The sequence below is a fragment of the Chlamydotis macqueenii genome, chromosome 1 (assembly GCF_036417535.1).
Source record: "Chlamydotis macqueenii isolate bChlMac1 chromosome 1, bChlMac1.mat, whole genome shotgun sequence".
Taxonomy (NCBI): Eukaryota; Metazoa; Chordata; class Aves; order Otidiformes; family Otididae; genus Chlamydotis; species Chlamydotis macqueenii.
Window position 1 is genome coordinate 143,417,857 of NC_141556.1, and position 14,534 is coordinate 143,432,390.

At 41.3% G+C, this 14,534-nt stretch overlaps 1 protein-coding gene across 1 annotated transcript in view; it reads right to left on the reverse strand.

The window, feature by feature from the left end:
* The window catches only part of JADE3 (jade family PHD finger 3), a 66,602-nt gene that overhangs the window by 33,448 nt on the left and 18,620 nt on the right, over positions 1-14,534 (reverse strand). Inside the window, exons 2-3 of the mRNA XM_086768815.1 lie at positions 1,229-1,288; positions 4-83 (exon numbers count right to left, since the gene is read on the reverse strand). Coding sequence (XP_086624941.1) covers positions 4-83; positions 1,229-1,277 — 129 coding nt within the window. The 5' untranslated portion in view covers positions 1,278-1,288. The remainder of the gene's footprint in view (positions 1-3; positions 84-1,228; positions 1,289-14,534) is intronic.

A 14,534-nucleotide genomic window follows, 5' to 3' on the forward strand; every position in this document is an offset into this window, starting at 1 on the left:
TACCTCAGCAGGTTTCTTTTGTTCATTTGCTGGTGTTTTTGACTTGCTCCTGTATTTGGAACAAGAAAAGGAAGTGGAAGGACCTGTTAAAAAAAGAGACAACAAAGTAAACCATTATAGCTCCTTTCAATTCATTTAATTTTTCAGTAAAATACAAGGCACTCCAGTCTCTTGAATTATCATAAATTTTTGACAAGATGTGGGCAAAAACTCTTAGGCAATCTGTAGGCTTGATTACAGCTCCTCCTGTTCCCCTCGTTCTTTGTAAAACCACAGCACATTGAGTTTATGGGTACATTCTGCTCTGCCCAATACAAGCATGAGTAAACAGAAACAAGAAGGCGGACCACTTTCCTTCATTTCCTTTCTAACAAAGTGTAAGGAGGACTAAAACCAAGGATAGAGTTTGCAAGTGCTAAAAAAAAAAAAGGATAATAAAGCGTGTTGATGAGAGATGCAAAAAAAATGGTAGTGTGATGTCTCAACACTTCTGGCCAAAATGTTATTTCAGCACAAGATATATTGATGACCCAACAAATATACCAGTGATTCATCATTATGTATAGAGTTATTAAATAGGCACACATTTGTAAGAAACAAACAAGATTGTGCTTTACAGCGTTTTTGTTTTTTTTTTTTGAAGATAAAATGGGAAGATGCAACCTCAGGTAGATGTGTGCCAAGGAACATTTAAAATACAACTTTACTAAACTGTGTAACAGACCAAAGTGGAACAGATCAAGAACCAGTATAACATAACATAACAATCAATATACTGGTCATAACTCTGTCTTACACATAATTCTAACATATCAATGCTCAAATAGCTTGCAACTTCCAGTAATTTTAAAGCTGACACTCTGCACAACAAGAGACAACAGGACTCATCTTAAAAAATAAAATAAAATATTTTTTTTTTAATAGGACCTGAACAGTAAAAACTCTCTTGAATTACAGATTTCTTTTTCCCAGCTCTGAAAGGGAAAGACACACAAGTTTCTCTTCAAGTTCTAAGTAGACTCAAAACTCCTCCCAGGTTTACAGGATCTTTCGTGTCATTTTCCTCCTGTAACAGGATTCAGAACACCAAAGACCACAGAACACAAAAAGAAATCAAGCAAGAAACATTTTTTTTTAATTATTAGAGGTGAAACGGTTTGCCCTCAAACCACAAAAGGAAACCACAAGGGGGTGATAGACCAAAGAAAAACTAGTAGGTATTACTTACTCTCATTGTCTGAACTGTCACTGGTGCTTAGATGCCTGTGGCGTTTCATCCTGACGCATCCTAAAAAGAAAAAAAAAGTTGACGGCAACCATTCTACCAGAAAATCACCAGCTGCTGGCTCATGCCAAGCTCTTCGCACTAACGGCAATGCTCCTCTGAAGAGCATTCAGGCACACAAATAATCCCAGTTCAACCACTATGTTTTATTTCTGCAAGCAACTATTAGACCACAGTATTATTTGTGAAACTGAGAACCCTCAAAACCAGCATGCCTCTGCTGGGCAGAGCTTGCTTTAAATTTTGCAGAAAGGATTGCAACCCGCCAGCTGATTCCCGGCAGGGCGTGAGCGGCACTCTGCTCTCGGAGGAGACTCAATGTCCCATCTGTTCAGCCAGAGGAAGAGTTGCCATGGTGGCAGTCGCTAGCTGAGAGACCGGTGGAGGCCAGGAAATAAAGTGGATGCACAGCAAGGCAAGGACTTAGAAATATAACTCACCTTAAAAAAAAAAAAAAAAAAAAAAAAAGCCAGATTTTAAAGATTTTAAATAGAGACAATCACAGAAAATGGTGACTGATGCTATTTAATTTAAATCATCTGATCATTGCTTAGTTCACAAGAGCTGTGGTTTTCAGAAGTTTGAGAAGTGATCAAGGTTACTGCTGACCAATACTTCCGTGGTACTGCACCAGTTGCATTAAAAAAGGTATTGAGCTTTTCAAAATTGATTTTTGAACAAGTAACACATACAGAAAACGAGGATGAAGAAAATTCTGTACTGCTGCTTAATCAACGAAAGATCAAAATAGTGATCAGCTATATACTCTAAACAAGTGCCAACAGAAATCCACACACATTCTTACAAGTCTTGCCATTCTATAATATTCAACGTTAGATTTGTTAAATAAGAACCAATAACAGTTTACGATTAATAATAGTAAATTAAAATCACTCTTATCTTTTTAATGGATGGAATGAGCAAATCACTAGAGAAAAGAAGTAAAAAATGATTCTGTAAGAATAGATAACAACTCTGGGTTGTTGGTTTTTTGGGTTTTTGGGGTTTTTTTTGTTAAGCAGAAGATGGGTACATGTAGGTTACAGACAGCCCATTTGACAAATGCTCCACATTAGTTACTGTACAACAGGTCTTGAGATTATCCAGTGACCATGGGATAAACAAGATTTCCAGATAAGAGAAGCCCGTCCAAAAGCTTTGAAGAGATTGCTACTGAATTGCTTGCAGCACAAATGTTTAATTTAGTGGAAATTTTCAGTAGCCTTTATACCTAAGAGAGCGAGTTTACTTAATCTAAGTGCAACGAACACTTAAAGTTTAAAACAATCCTTTTGTCCTATCTGTTATAAAAAGACATTGCCCACGCTCCTAGAAGTTGACAAAGGAAGTGATGCCTGTAGTTTTCAAGCAGGTAGATAGAGACCTTCTCAGTCAGATATTTAAGTTAGGGGGAGGATAGATGGGACACAGCAGTCAACAGGATGGGACATCAAAAGACGTCATTTGTATCACTTAAGCAAGCTATAAGCTCCCAGTATATAAGAATTCATTTCACATTACTTCACCTTCTCACAGCTCAAGCAGCCCAGGGGAGGCAAGGCAGCCATGCTGTATACGAAGACCAGTGACCAACAGAAGATCTACATCAAAAACAAAATATCCAAAACACAGCAAGACTTCAATTCCAGCTAGCAATTTAAGGTGGTTTGTGCAGGCACTGGTCAGACGAAGAAGCTTCGTATAATCTCTCAGGGAAAAGCTGTTTGAAGGACAGAAGGGACTCGGACCAGAAGGGCTTGTCTTTGTGCGTGTTTTGGTGGCACCAGACTTGAAGTTAACTGCTCGGTAGAGAGGGGAGGACTAGAAGACTACTTTCATCTTGCCATCTCATTAAGTTGAAAGGCATGGACTTTAAATGAAGAGCAAATAAAATGGTATTGCCTATTTGAGAACTTGTACTCCAGCAGCCAAACTCAGCCCCTCAGAGCATGCTCCCTAAAAAGGAGCAGGTTCTGCCCGTGGCAATGCCTTCTCTGCTGGCAGCCTTCAGTTTCAAACAGCCCTGGCTTACAGACCATTGGACATGTCACGAGACCTTGGGAGATGATGAAAGATGCATCTAGGTGTGCAGAGCAGTATTTCCTGCTTCCAGTTGTTAGCAAGAAATGCACGTGCTTGCTGCTTGCTCTGTTTTTATGTTCAGATGAATTTTTGAGCAGTTGTTAAAAGGTGCTGAAAGCTTGTGGCAGGCAATTCTCATCTCTTACTGGCTACATAAACACGCAGCAATAAAACCTTTTCACTTCGTACTAAAGACAGCTATCTGCAGAGCACAACATGAACATTCAATTAAAGCAGGGTCAAGCACAAGGCTGATAGAGACAACCGCAGGAGGGAACACCCAGAAAGCCTGGACTTCTGCCTGGGCAACTGGGAAAACAGAGAGGAGATGGCTACTTCAAAGACAGCCTACACAGAAACATCAAGTGTAACAACAACTTTGAAATACAAAGCACACCTTTGCCAATAACTCCATAGGAGGGAAAACAAAACAAAACAAACCCCTTAAGAGCTGTACTTGAGAAGCAAGTTTGTAGCAGCTCAGACAAGAGATTTACACCTTCATCATAGCAGGCAGAAACAGAAAAAGCAGTCACTCAGGGTAAAAGTCCCGAATAGTAATAACACTGGATTCCTGCCTGACTTTTTGCAATGCTAACCACAACACCAGTGAATAAGAACCCATAGAGCTACAATAAATCACAGGCATGTTGCATTCAGTCAGACAGGTTACTAAAGTGACTGATGTGCTACAAGTTCGCCGTATGCCCCCACAAGATGCAGGAGTAACAGAATCCACATCGTTCAACAAGACCACCCTCTGCAGGGGGCTTCACTTTTGTTTTTAATAGGAGATTCCTTTGCTATACCCTTGTGTACACTGGGCCTGCCACACAACTTCCAGCTCACTTCCACCCCAAAGCACGAGGGCTCATCTGAAAGGCTCACTAACAACATTTCTGCTCCCTAGCGATTACAGAGGGATCCCAAAGTAACACCCAATATGTGGCAAGGCTCCCATCTGACCCCTTCATCTATCTTTGCAGAACACGGAAGGATCGGCAAGCCGCTCAGTTCGGAAAGAAATGAGATGCAAAGCCAGTCCCTACAGCACAGAAACCAATGTCAGCCTTTCCCTGCTTCAGCCCAGTCTGGCACCCTCCAGTTCATCCCTCAGCTTCAGACAACGATACTCTTATCCAGGTGACAGGGTTCAGAGCAAGGCTGCAAGCAACCCTATGTCTCATTTCCTGCTTCTTCCATCTCATTTATATTTTATTGCTTGCAAAGGACTGTGAAGAAAAAAAAAAACCAAAAACACACACACATCCCTTCCCAAGGGCTGAATATAGAAAGAAAGGGCAATCCATGCTTATCAAAAACCCAAACCAAACAAGCAGAATCAAAAATCACAGGATCATTTAGGTTGGAAAAGACCCTTTACATCATCAAGTCCAACCATTAACCCAGCACTACCAAGTCCACCACTAAACCATGTCTCTAAGCACCATGTCTACACATCTTTTAAATACTTCCAGGGATGGTTACTCAACCACTACCCCAGACAGCCTGTTCCAATACTTGACAACACTTTTGGTGAAGAAATTTGTCCTAATATCCAATCTAAACCTCCTCTGGTGGAACTTGAGGCCGTTTCCTCTTATCCTAACACTTGTTACTTGGGAAAAGAGACCAACACTCTCCTCACTGCAATCTCCTTTCAGGTAGTTGTAGAGAGCAATGAGGTCTCCCCTCAGCCTCCTCTTCTCCACACTAAACAACCCCAGTTCCCTCAGCTGCTCCTCACAAGACTTGTTTTCTAGACCCATCACCAGCTTTGGTACTATTCTTTGGACAGGCTCCAGCACCCAAATGTCTTTCCTGTACTGAGAGGCCCAAGTCTGAAGACAGTATTTGAGGTGTGGCTTCACCAGTGCTGAGTACAGGGGGAAAATCACTTCCATACTCCTGCTGCCACACTGTTCCTGATAGAAGCCAGGATGCTGTTGGCCTTCTTGGCTGGCCACACAGCCTGGACACACTGCTGGCTCATGTTCAGCCAGCTGTCAACCAGCACCTCCAGGTCCCTTTCCGCCAGGCAGCTTTCCAGCCACTCTTCCCCAAGCCTGTAGCGTTGCATGGCGTTGTCATGACCCAAGTGCAGGATCTGGCACTTGGCCTTGTTGAACCTCATACAGTTGGCGTCGGCCCATCGATCAGCGTGTCCAGCTCCCTCTGCAGAGCCTTCCTACCCTCATGCATATCAACACTCCTATCCAGCTTGGTGTCATCTGCAAACTTACAGAAATCACACAGAAACTGGTACAATCTCATATATCCTAGCTTTGCCCCTTTTCTAACTTCATCCCTGAAAACTATGGTGACAAGGAAGCCTAGAATAATGGAGTTCAATTAATTTTTTTCCGCATGTGTATCAATACTTATGAAAGATAAGAAAAAATCATGAGATTGACAATGCCCTTTTCCTGCCTCAGAGTATCAGTTATAATGAATGGCATGTGGCAACACCAAAAGAGAATCAAGTAAATAGTATTATTTTTACAAACAAAATGAAAAATTTAGTAATTTTTTTTACAACGGATAAGAAATATTTCTTTCCACAGAATAGTTCAAAAAGAAAACAGCCTCAAATAGATGCTACTTATAAAGAAAAAGAGAGATAAGAAAATATGAGCCGTCATTAGGAGCAGGATGGAAATGCCAGACAGTGAGCAGCTAAAACCATCAGCCCCCTTCTACTTCCTCTGTCTTCATCCAGGTGTTTTGCCAATGTGCACATTGAACCTTTTGTTTGAATTTTGAGAACTTAGTCTTAGCAGTTCAGAAAGTTTCAACTCTTTAGCAGTTACAATGTACAAGCTAAGAAAAAGAAGGAGTGTAAAGCAACTCAACACTGAAATGTTGTTGCAAAGCGAAAGAGGTAAGTAGCTCCACCTCCCCAAAAAGCCCCAAGAAAACCCTTATTTCCCAGTCATCGAGTAACGATTCTCACTACCTTAAAATTTAAGTAGGGATGCTTCGGCTGTGGATTCAACGCGTGCTCAAGTCTTCTGGTCAAGCACAGATTACCTTAAAAATTATTATTAAAAATAAGAATGTAACATGCCTTGATCAAAAGCTTTTTTTTCCCTTTTGGTTTTTTTTAAAATCCACAGAAGGACTAACAGCTGATTGATCACTTGTATGACAACATATACAAATTTCAAAGACTTGCGGATCTTTTAAACTAAAATTAAAATACAGGAGTGACATTAAGAAATCATCATGTTGCAAAAACATACTCAACTCTCCAGGTAATTATTGCAAGGGAACATTTTCTGGCATTGCTTTTGATATTAATTACCAGAGCAGTTCCTAAACCTGAATCATATTCCATCTCTGTCTTATTTCTGACTTGCCAAGCCATGACTGCACGCGTATCCCTGATCTGCTCACAACAGCTTAAGACAAGACCTGCAACTTAAAAAAGAGAAATCTGCCTCATTCTCTGCCATCATCTAAACATCTGAACACAAGTCAAGATGCCCTGAACCCTCCAGGTGTTCAACCAAAAATTACCCCAGGAAACACACTCTCCTCAGCTACAGGCAGCAACACTATGCTGCCAGCATGTTTCCTCAGCTTCCCGAAGGCTGCTCCCCATATTGGGAATTTTGCCCTGCAGTCAAAACCAATGCTGAATCCAGCACATCACTGCACTTTCAAATAAAGCCAGAAAAAAAGCCACCCTGCATTTACCTGGCTGAAATTAAACATGGATCCCAAGCTAAATCAACATATCAGCCAGCATGTGCAAGAATCTGACTTAAAGTGTAACACTGATATTTCCAAAAATCTAGGGAAGATGTTTTGCAACTAATTATTTCTAAATTGTTTGTTCCTTTTTGCTTATTCACAAATATCCGCACTGCTGAAGTGAACAAGAAACAGCCACTTGCCTCTACCACCATTCTCTCCTCTCCCTCGAGGAAAATCAGTGTTGCACGACTTAAGGCACTTCCTAATTCTGAAAAGCTAGCTACCACGCATTACTAAAAAAAAATAATAAAAGAATAATAATAATAAAAAAAATTCAGTCAAGTAGCATATGTAAACAGCAGACAGTTAACAAAGTTTCAGACTCTAATTCAAAGGAAAAACCCATTTCAAGTACCTGCAGAAACAATAGCACTTTTTTCCCTTTTCAGTTTGCATCAGAGTAAACAACTAAATTTAACAAATAAACTATTATGTTTATCCTCTTGTTCTGACACATTCCTCAGGATAGTTCATCAGTAACAGAGTTAGCAGAAAGAAGGATGAAATATCTCTCAGAGTCTGAACTCACACAGCACGGTAGCCAAGACATCAGTGACAAGCATGCAAAATGAATCTGCAAATCCAACCAAGATTTCTGAACAAAACAGTATCTCCAAGGAGTAGTGGTCCTTCCTCATTGGCTTCAGTTTGTTACAGAGAAAGGTTAAACACACCCATGTGATGCTCAGTATCTTTTAAGACCTATACAGAAGGAAAAGGCAATAAAGAAACTCCAAGAATTGTAACGCAAATATATCCTAGACCTGTACGATTTTATTTCTTCACATTTTAAAATAGACTAACAAAAATTGAATTGGTTACAGCACTAAGGAAACTTTCAAGTGGGACAAAAAATAAACTACTTTCTTTATCTTATTAAAAAGAAAAACAGCATCTATGTATGAAAACCAAATGACAACCTACACGCAAATCTACGATTAAAATTCTGTACTTATATTTTTACAATATGGCTTGTCTACAAAAAAAAAAAAAAAAAAAGCAGAGGCAGTAGGTAGAAATTTCCAACTCTCCAAAATGTGGTTTATGTAACTGTTAAATTTAGATTAGGAAGCAAATTATCTTGAAAGGTCTCCAGGAAATGTAGTACAGTAAAACCATTTAAATAGGTCAAATTTCATAGTCAACTGCCAGGGAAATTACGAAATATGAGTAGAGTTAATACAACCTTTCAAATAACTAGAGGAAGAGAGATCACTCATGTTTGGGTTTTTTATTATTATTTTTTAATATCCTATCCAATCTCACAAAAAGGCTATATAAACTGGAAAAAATACCCACTCAGAACTGGGGTTAGCAGTATTTGCTGCACTGAAAAAAGGTTCGAAAGGCTAAACAAGTCACAGAAAAGGAAGTTCAGCAAAACAAATAACGTTTCTCTATTTCACTCTAACCAGGAAATTTTAACAAATTAGTAATATACCCCTACTCTACTTAGGAATCTTGCAGCACAGTGACCACATCTATTCTATCGTCCCCTCACTCCCAAAACAAAATCTTCTTGGATTATTCTCTGAAGACTGTACTGAGCCTACCACAAGATAAAACTTTTCTTGCTGCTATTTCATACTAAGTCTTGATTAACACAATAAACTGCAGTTTAACAAAGGAGGAATGCGCCAGTTTTTAGAATTGGCACTACCAGCGGCAGTTGATTCCTCTGTCATTAGCTAAATAAATAATTTTACTAAGCAAGGAACTGCATGTTACAGAAATCTGGCTAATAACATGGGTCTGCATGAAGTGCAATAGCAACCAGGCGTAGTCTTGAGCTCTGTTTTCCTTATATGTAACCTTTTCATACATGGCAATTTGGCAGCTGCCACAAGGATAATGTGGGTTTAAAAATGGAGAGGGAAGTCCGAAATATAATGTTCCAGCATGATTTAGCCCCTGAAATAGTTAAATTCTGGACTGAAGTCAGCTGACAGATCATAAAGCTAGGATGAAGAGACCCCAAATTAATCCCCCCCTCCATTCATTTGTGGATTACGGGCCGAAAGGGAACCCTGACATCATTTCATGTGCCCTTCTACGACGATGATTCATCATTCGGTCTAGTGCAAAGCACTTAATGCCCATCATTTTGCTTTGTGAGTATAAAAAGAGGGTAAGTGATGCTACTTCACATTTATAACACCAGGTAGAAAGTGATGCTACTTCACATTTATAACAGCTTTGATGATACAATAAAATACAGCACACCCCAAGTACAACTGCCTTTCCTACCTTAGAAACAGAAGTGCAGCTTTTAATTTCTGGTGCTGCGTCCATGTATCGACCCATCATGAGGGCAGGGGAGACAGATTTCCACCAGAGGCCTTCGGGTAAATCATCTCATGCCAAGCAGCTCGTTAAAAATCAGAAATCCTTCTCAGAAAAGCAAGTCACCAGCAACACGAGCAGTGCCACCATTACCTCAAGAGAAACTCTCCAAGAGGCTAGAAAGAAATTAAATTGCTTTCTTCCCTGTGCTTCCTCGACACCCGGCAGCAACCGAGCAGCCTTATTTTCATCTTTGAAGCAAGCTGTGTTGGCCTGTACACAGAGCAGCCAGGTGGGCCAGGCTGACACGGAAATATTTCTGTCCATTAAACATTGCAGCTTTAGCATTAACATCCTTCAGACAACACCGATCTGGGCAGAATCAATTTTAAAAAATAAACAACATCAGACTGTCATTAATTCCAGCAAATACACCAATGTGTACGTGGTTCTGCTCCTCTCTATTTTAGTCCTTGTAATTACTTTCTGCTCCTGAACACTACACTGTTTTTACACCAGCTGTTTACTAACAGAACTATTGTTTCCCTAAAACAGCAGTAGAGATTTGGACACACAAGAACATTATTTCCTTCAAAATACCATATTGAGTTTGAGCAAAAGTCTGCTTTTAAAATAAGATGAAGAAGAAGAAAAAAAAAAACACTTCCTCCCCTGAAATCACAACCAGGCTGGCACTGCCTGGCATTGCCATGCTTGCACACTTGAGGTGTGTCGGCCCAGCCGCAGCCCAGTGTACACTCCTCACCCACCTGCTGGCATGGCTCCTGGTGAGCTGCAATGCTAAAATGAGGGCATGGCCCACCTCACGGCCGGAGGGGAGCAACAAAGGCCCCAGCGTGATGAAAGAAGGAATAAGGTCACAGCAGGAAAGTTACAGTGCTGCTAAACATGCCCATAGAGCGTCACCATCTCGGCTGCCATGCAGCAGGTCAGTGCCAGAGGCCGAGGCGGCCAGCAGGGCAGGCAAGACCACAGGGCAGGGAAGAGCGCCATGTCACCAGAGGAAAGCCATCACAGCTCTTGATTCCTCAGGCCAGTGTCGCACAAACAAACTGCCTCTTGTCAGGCTGTTGGGAACTCCACAGTGGCCAACCAATCCTTGAAGGAAACCCTCAGGGAGGCAGAGGCTAGCTTTCGTATAGTCCTCTAACCAGACCCATGTGGGAAAGTGCTTACCCTGGCTACACGTGCTCAGGAAGTTCATCCACTCCAAACAGTGCTCAGCAGAGGAGACTCGGTTACTGGTCGTATGTTGTCTGTTTCACAGGGCTCCCTCAGAAAAAACCTGATACCTGACATTAACACTAAGGCATCTAATAACCAAGGGGAAAAAGAAACAAGAAAATCCCATGGGTACTTACTCAACAAAGATGAAGCTAAGGACAATATCCACTTTGATGAAAGACTAGTGTGGATGCAGTGCTACTAAAAATGGATCAGTACCAGGTCATCGTACCCTACGCTAAGCTAAGTAAACAAGGAGCTGGTTGCCCAGGAGCTCCCCTGGGGGGTTCAACACCCGAAGACAGCCACGTGCACTGTATCTGCAAGGAGACTGCAGTCACGGGCGTGCCAAGTGCCAGCGAGAAACAGGAGCAGCATGCACATGCTTCACCAATATGACTGAGCAGAAAAAGCTCAGAGAGGGTTTAGGTGGGCTTTCTATTTTAAGAACTGGTATGATTCACATTACCTTGGCTCTAAGTGTTTTGCAGTCTTTACCATACCTACCTTCACGATAAGCTCGTGTGAAGCAAGCACTGAAAGCCCTGACATTTCAGAGCTGCAGCGCAGGGCAGTCATACATCATGCGGGAAGCCTCCAGCAAAGCAGGCAGCTGCATCCAGATCTCCCAAGTGCGCATCCCACAACCTCGCTGCTCACTGCCCTTTCTGCAGATGCACGCGCAGAGTCGAACAGAAGAAAAACCCCTGTGATACCCTAAGTCACTAGGTATTGTCACACTGTTGTACAGTGATGAAATTGCACCACAGCAAGGGGAGGGAATAAAATCCACAGACATAGAAGCGTCACTACTTAATTGCAAATTAGGCAATAACCAGTGTTACACTAGTTGAAGTGAAGCTGCACCAATATTTGCACACTTTTACCTGTTTCTCTACTCTCCAGCTGTACTGATGCATGCTTTCACGACAAAATACAGCTCAGGAACTAGTATCCTAGGTAGGAACACCGGCAAGAAATATTATCAAAGGAGGAGGGACTGAGAAACATATGCGTTATTTGGGATTAAGACAAACATCTTTTCTATTAATACCATAGGCAACAGTTCTCATACTCTGCAAGACAGTAGCTTAAAATAATCTCTCTCTTTTTTTTTGGTACTTGCTAATAAACAAATTAAAGTAGGTTTCACTGTTCTTGTTTTGTTTTTTTTTTCCTAAATCTCAAATAATAAAAGAATCAAAACTAGCAGTCTGCATTAAATATTTTATCTGTTTTGACTCATTTATTTCTTGCTTGCAATGCTTTGAAGAGGCTAACCGCTTTGATGCAAAGTTTTGCATCCCTAACAAAACCTAAGGGATTGCAAAAGGCAGAAAACATCAAGTTGCATCTTTATATTCTCCTCAAAGGACAAGAGAAAGCAAGAACACAAATATTTCCCTATTAGGAAACATTAAGTTGATAATTTATTTCCCCATCTGACAAGAAATGTTTTTCATTTAGAAGTGGAAAATAAACAAACAATCTGGATGCTAAAGTTTCTTTTCCTTAAAAAAGGGCATCAAGGGGATCATTGGGTAGGAACAACTAAAGGGAACATACCGTCACAGCCAGAATTCAAAATAATATTTGGAATATTTCAAATCATTGGTTGAATACTGACATCCTACTATACTTTCTAGCAATTCACATGACACATTTATATCCAGTGTCATTATTATTTTAGCTCTCCATGTCAAAACATCAAAATATGAGCAAAAATCTACTAGAAGATTTATTAAAGCACTTCTTTTTATTTTTAAAAAATAAAAAGACAACAAAATTTGTCTTAATAACTAATGAATTATTAGTTAATAATAACTTATGAATTATTAGACAATTAATTTTAACAGCCAGTTAATTTAATGTTATGTGCCTCAATATGTAATATATGACACACCAAGATGATGAGAGGTCTTTTAGTCAGATAGATTTAAAATACATTTATAAAAACATAAATAATATTCCAGACTTCTCTAATTCACCAAATGGAGGTGGGAGAAGGCATCGTGAAAGAGATAGTGACCAACTGATATTTGTCCATTTTTACATACAGAGCAAAGACAAAAAGAAAAATTACTATTTTATCTGTCATAACGCAATGTGCAGCTATCACAAAAGAAACAGCAAACTTGCCCACTGGGTCTGATGCCACCCTGGAAAGGGAGAAAAAAGGATGATTGTACTTGCCCAAGGTTTCTAAAAGGCCACGTCTTGTCTGAGAAAGCAGTCAGGAGATTTGTCTAGAAGACCATGTAAAGTTCAATTTGCCATCAAACGGCCAAGTTGAGGTCAAAGTACTTTTATACTTTTTGAACAAGGGGACACACTGATCAGGACTGACCATTAACACTCCTCTAAATTCCTCCTTGATTTTCCTCCACATTGACTAAATAAACAGGACTAAAATGAGTAAGATTAGACCACCACTCTTCTACTGTTCCTAGTGGAAAGCATGTCCTACTCAAGCTGTGCTAAAGCCGAGTGAGTAGATGAAGGTGGCTTTTTTTGGCACAGAAGAAAAGGTGCCGCCCCACAGGGTGGATCACAAACAGCACTGGTACTTGAACAGGTGGAGTCAGAAAGTATAGGGAAGTATTATACTTTCCGTCCTATGAGGATAAGGAACTATCACAGCTGACCTTCCAAAGCTTTGGGGATGCGAGGTAATGAATCTGACTCCAAAGTAGGTCTCTCTTCACTCTCCACTCCTGTACTGGGAAGAATGGAAATGTCTACAAGCCATGGAAGTAGGGAGGTGTCTCACCATGTCTTTATTCCTAAGTAAGAGCCTACAGCATGCTGCAGCTGCTGTACCCGAATGCTATGCTGACAAGAGCAGTAATAAAACCTCTCCTGAGAAACAGGGAGAGAAAAGGAGAGGTTACAACTGAAAACACAACTATAAAATTGAACAAACAAAAAACCTTTACAGCAGAATCTTAAGACTCCAGGACACAATGGAAAACCTGCACAGTCGATATGTTTCGTACGTGCAACTCCAATTGGTCAGTGAGGCTTTTATAAACCTGTAAAGAAGTCCCCTCTGCAGGCTCTTACCCTGAGCAGCTGCAGGGCATGGGGCAGGCTGCAGCTGTATCTGTTATCAGGGGCTCTGCAACTGAGAGAAGGCACAACTGAACTCACGCTCCGGCTGTGACAGAATAAAGGCACCCAAGACTCCTCTTCCACCCTCCACCTCCCCAGCTCTGCAACAGCAAAAGTGACCAGTTGTCCACACTGAAGCTGTGACCCAGGAGCAGCTCAGACACAGTTCATCCGCTCCCTCAGGGATCCCTGCCAGGGAGGCTGAGCACTGCTGTCTATCCCAGCATCAACTACGGCTCCCAGTTAATACACACACAGTCACACCACAGTGCCTGCGGGACACTTCTGAAAGGTCTAAAGAAGAAGAACACACACACATTAATTGCATGCCTTAGAAATGGGGTCCTTGGGCATTCCCAAATCAGCTGTAGCAGAAACGACTGTAGGAGGAGAACAGCACAGAGAGCTGCGCGTTGGTACAAGAGAGGCGTCCTTCTGGCAAGGCCCCAGAGCAGCGGTGACAAGCACTGACACAAGCCTGTCTGGTTTCATCCGCTACACCTGCTGAGCCACACAGAGAAAGCCTTATGGATCAGCAACACTAGTAGATCACTCATCTGGGCCAAGAGCAAGGGAGTATCTTCTCCCTCCCTCCGGCACCACTGGAGAAAAAGTATTTGCAGAACCGGAACCTCCATCTACAGCTGTAAGGGAAGCGTGCCATGGCTTTAGGGTAAGAGACTGAACAGACTGAGACTACTCAGCTGAGAAAGGAAGATGCAGAATAGGAGATATTTGCCACAAGTGGTAAAAAGAAGTGAACAGAATG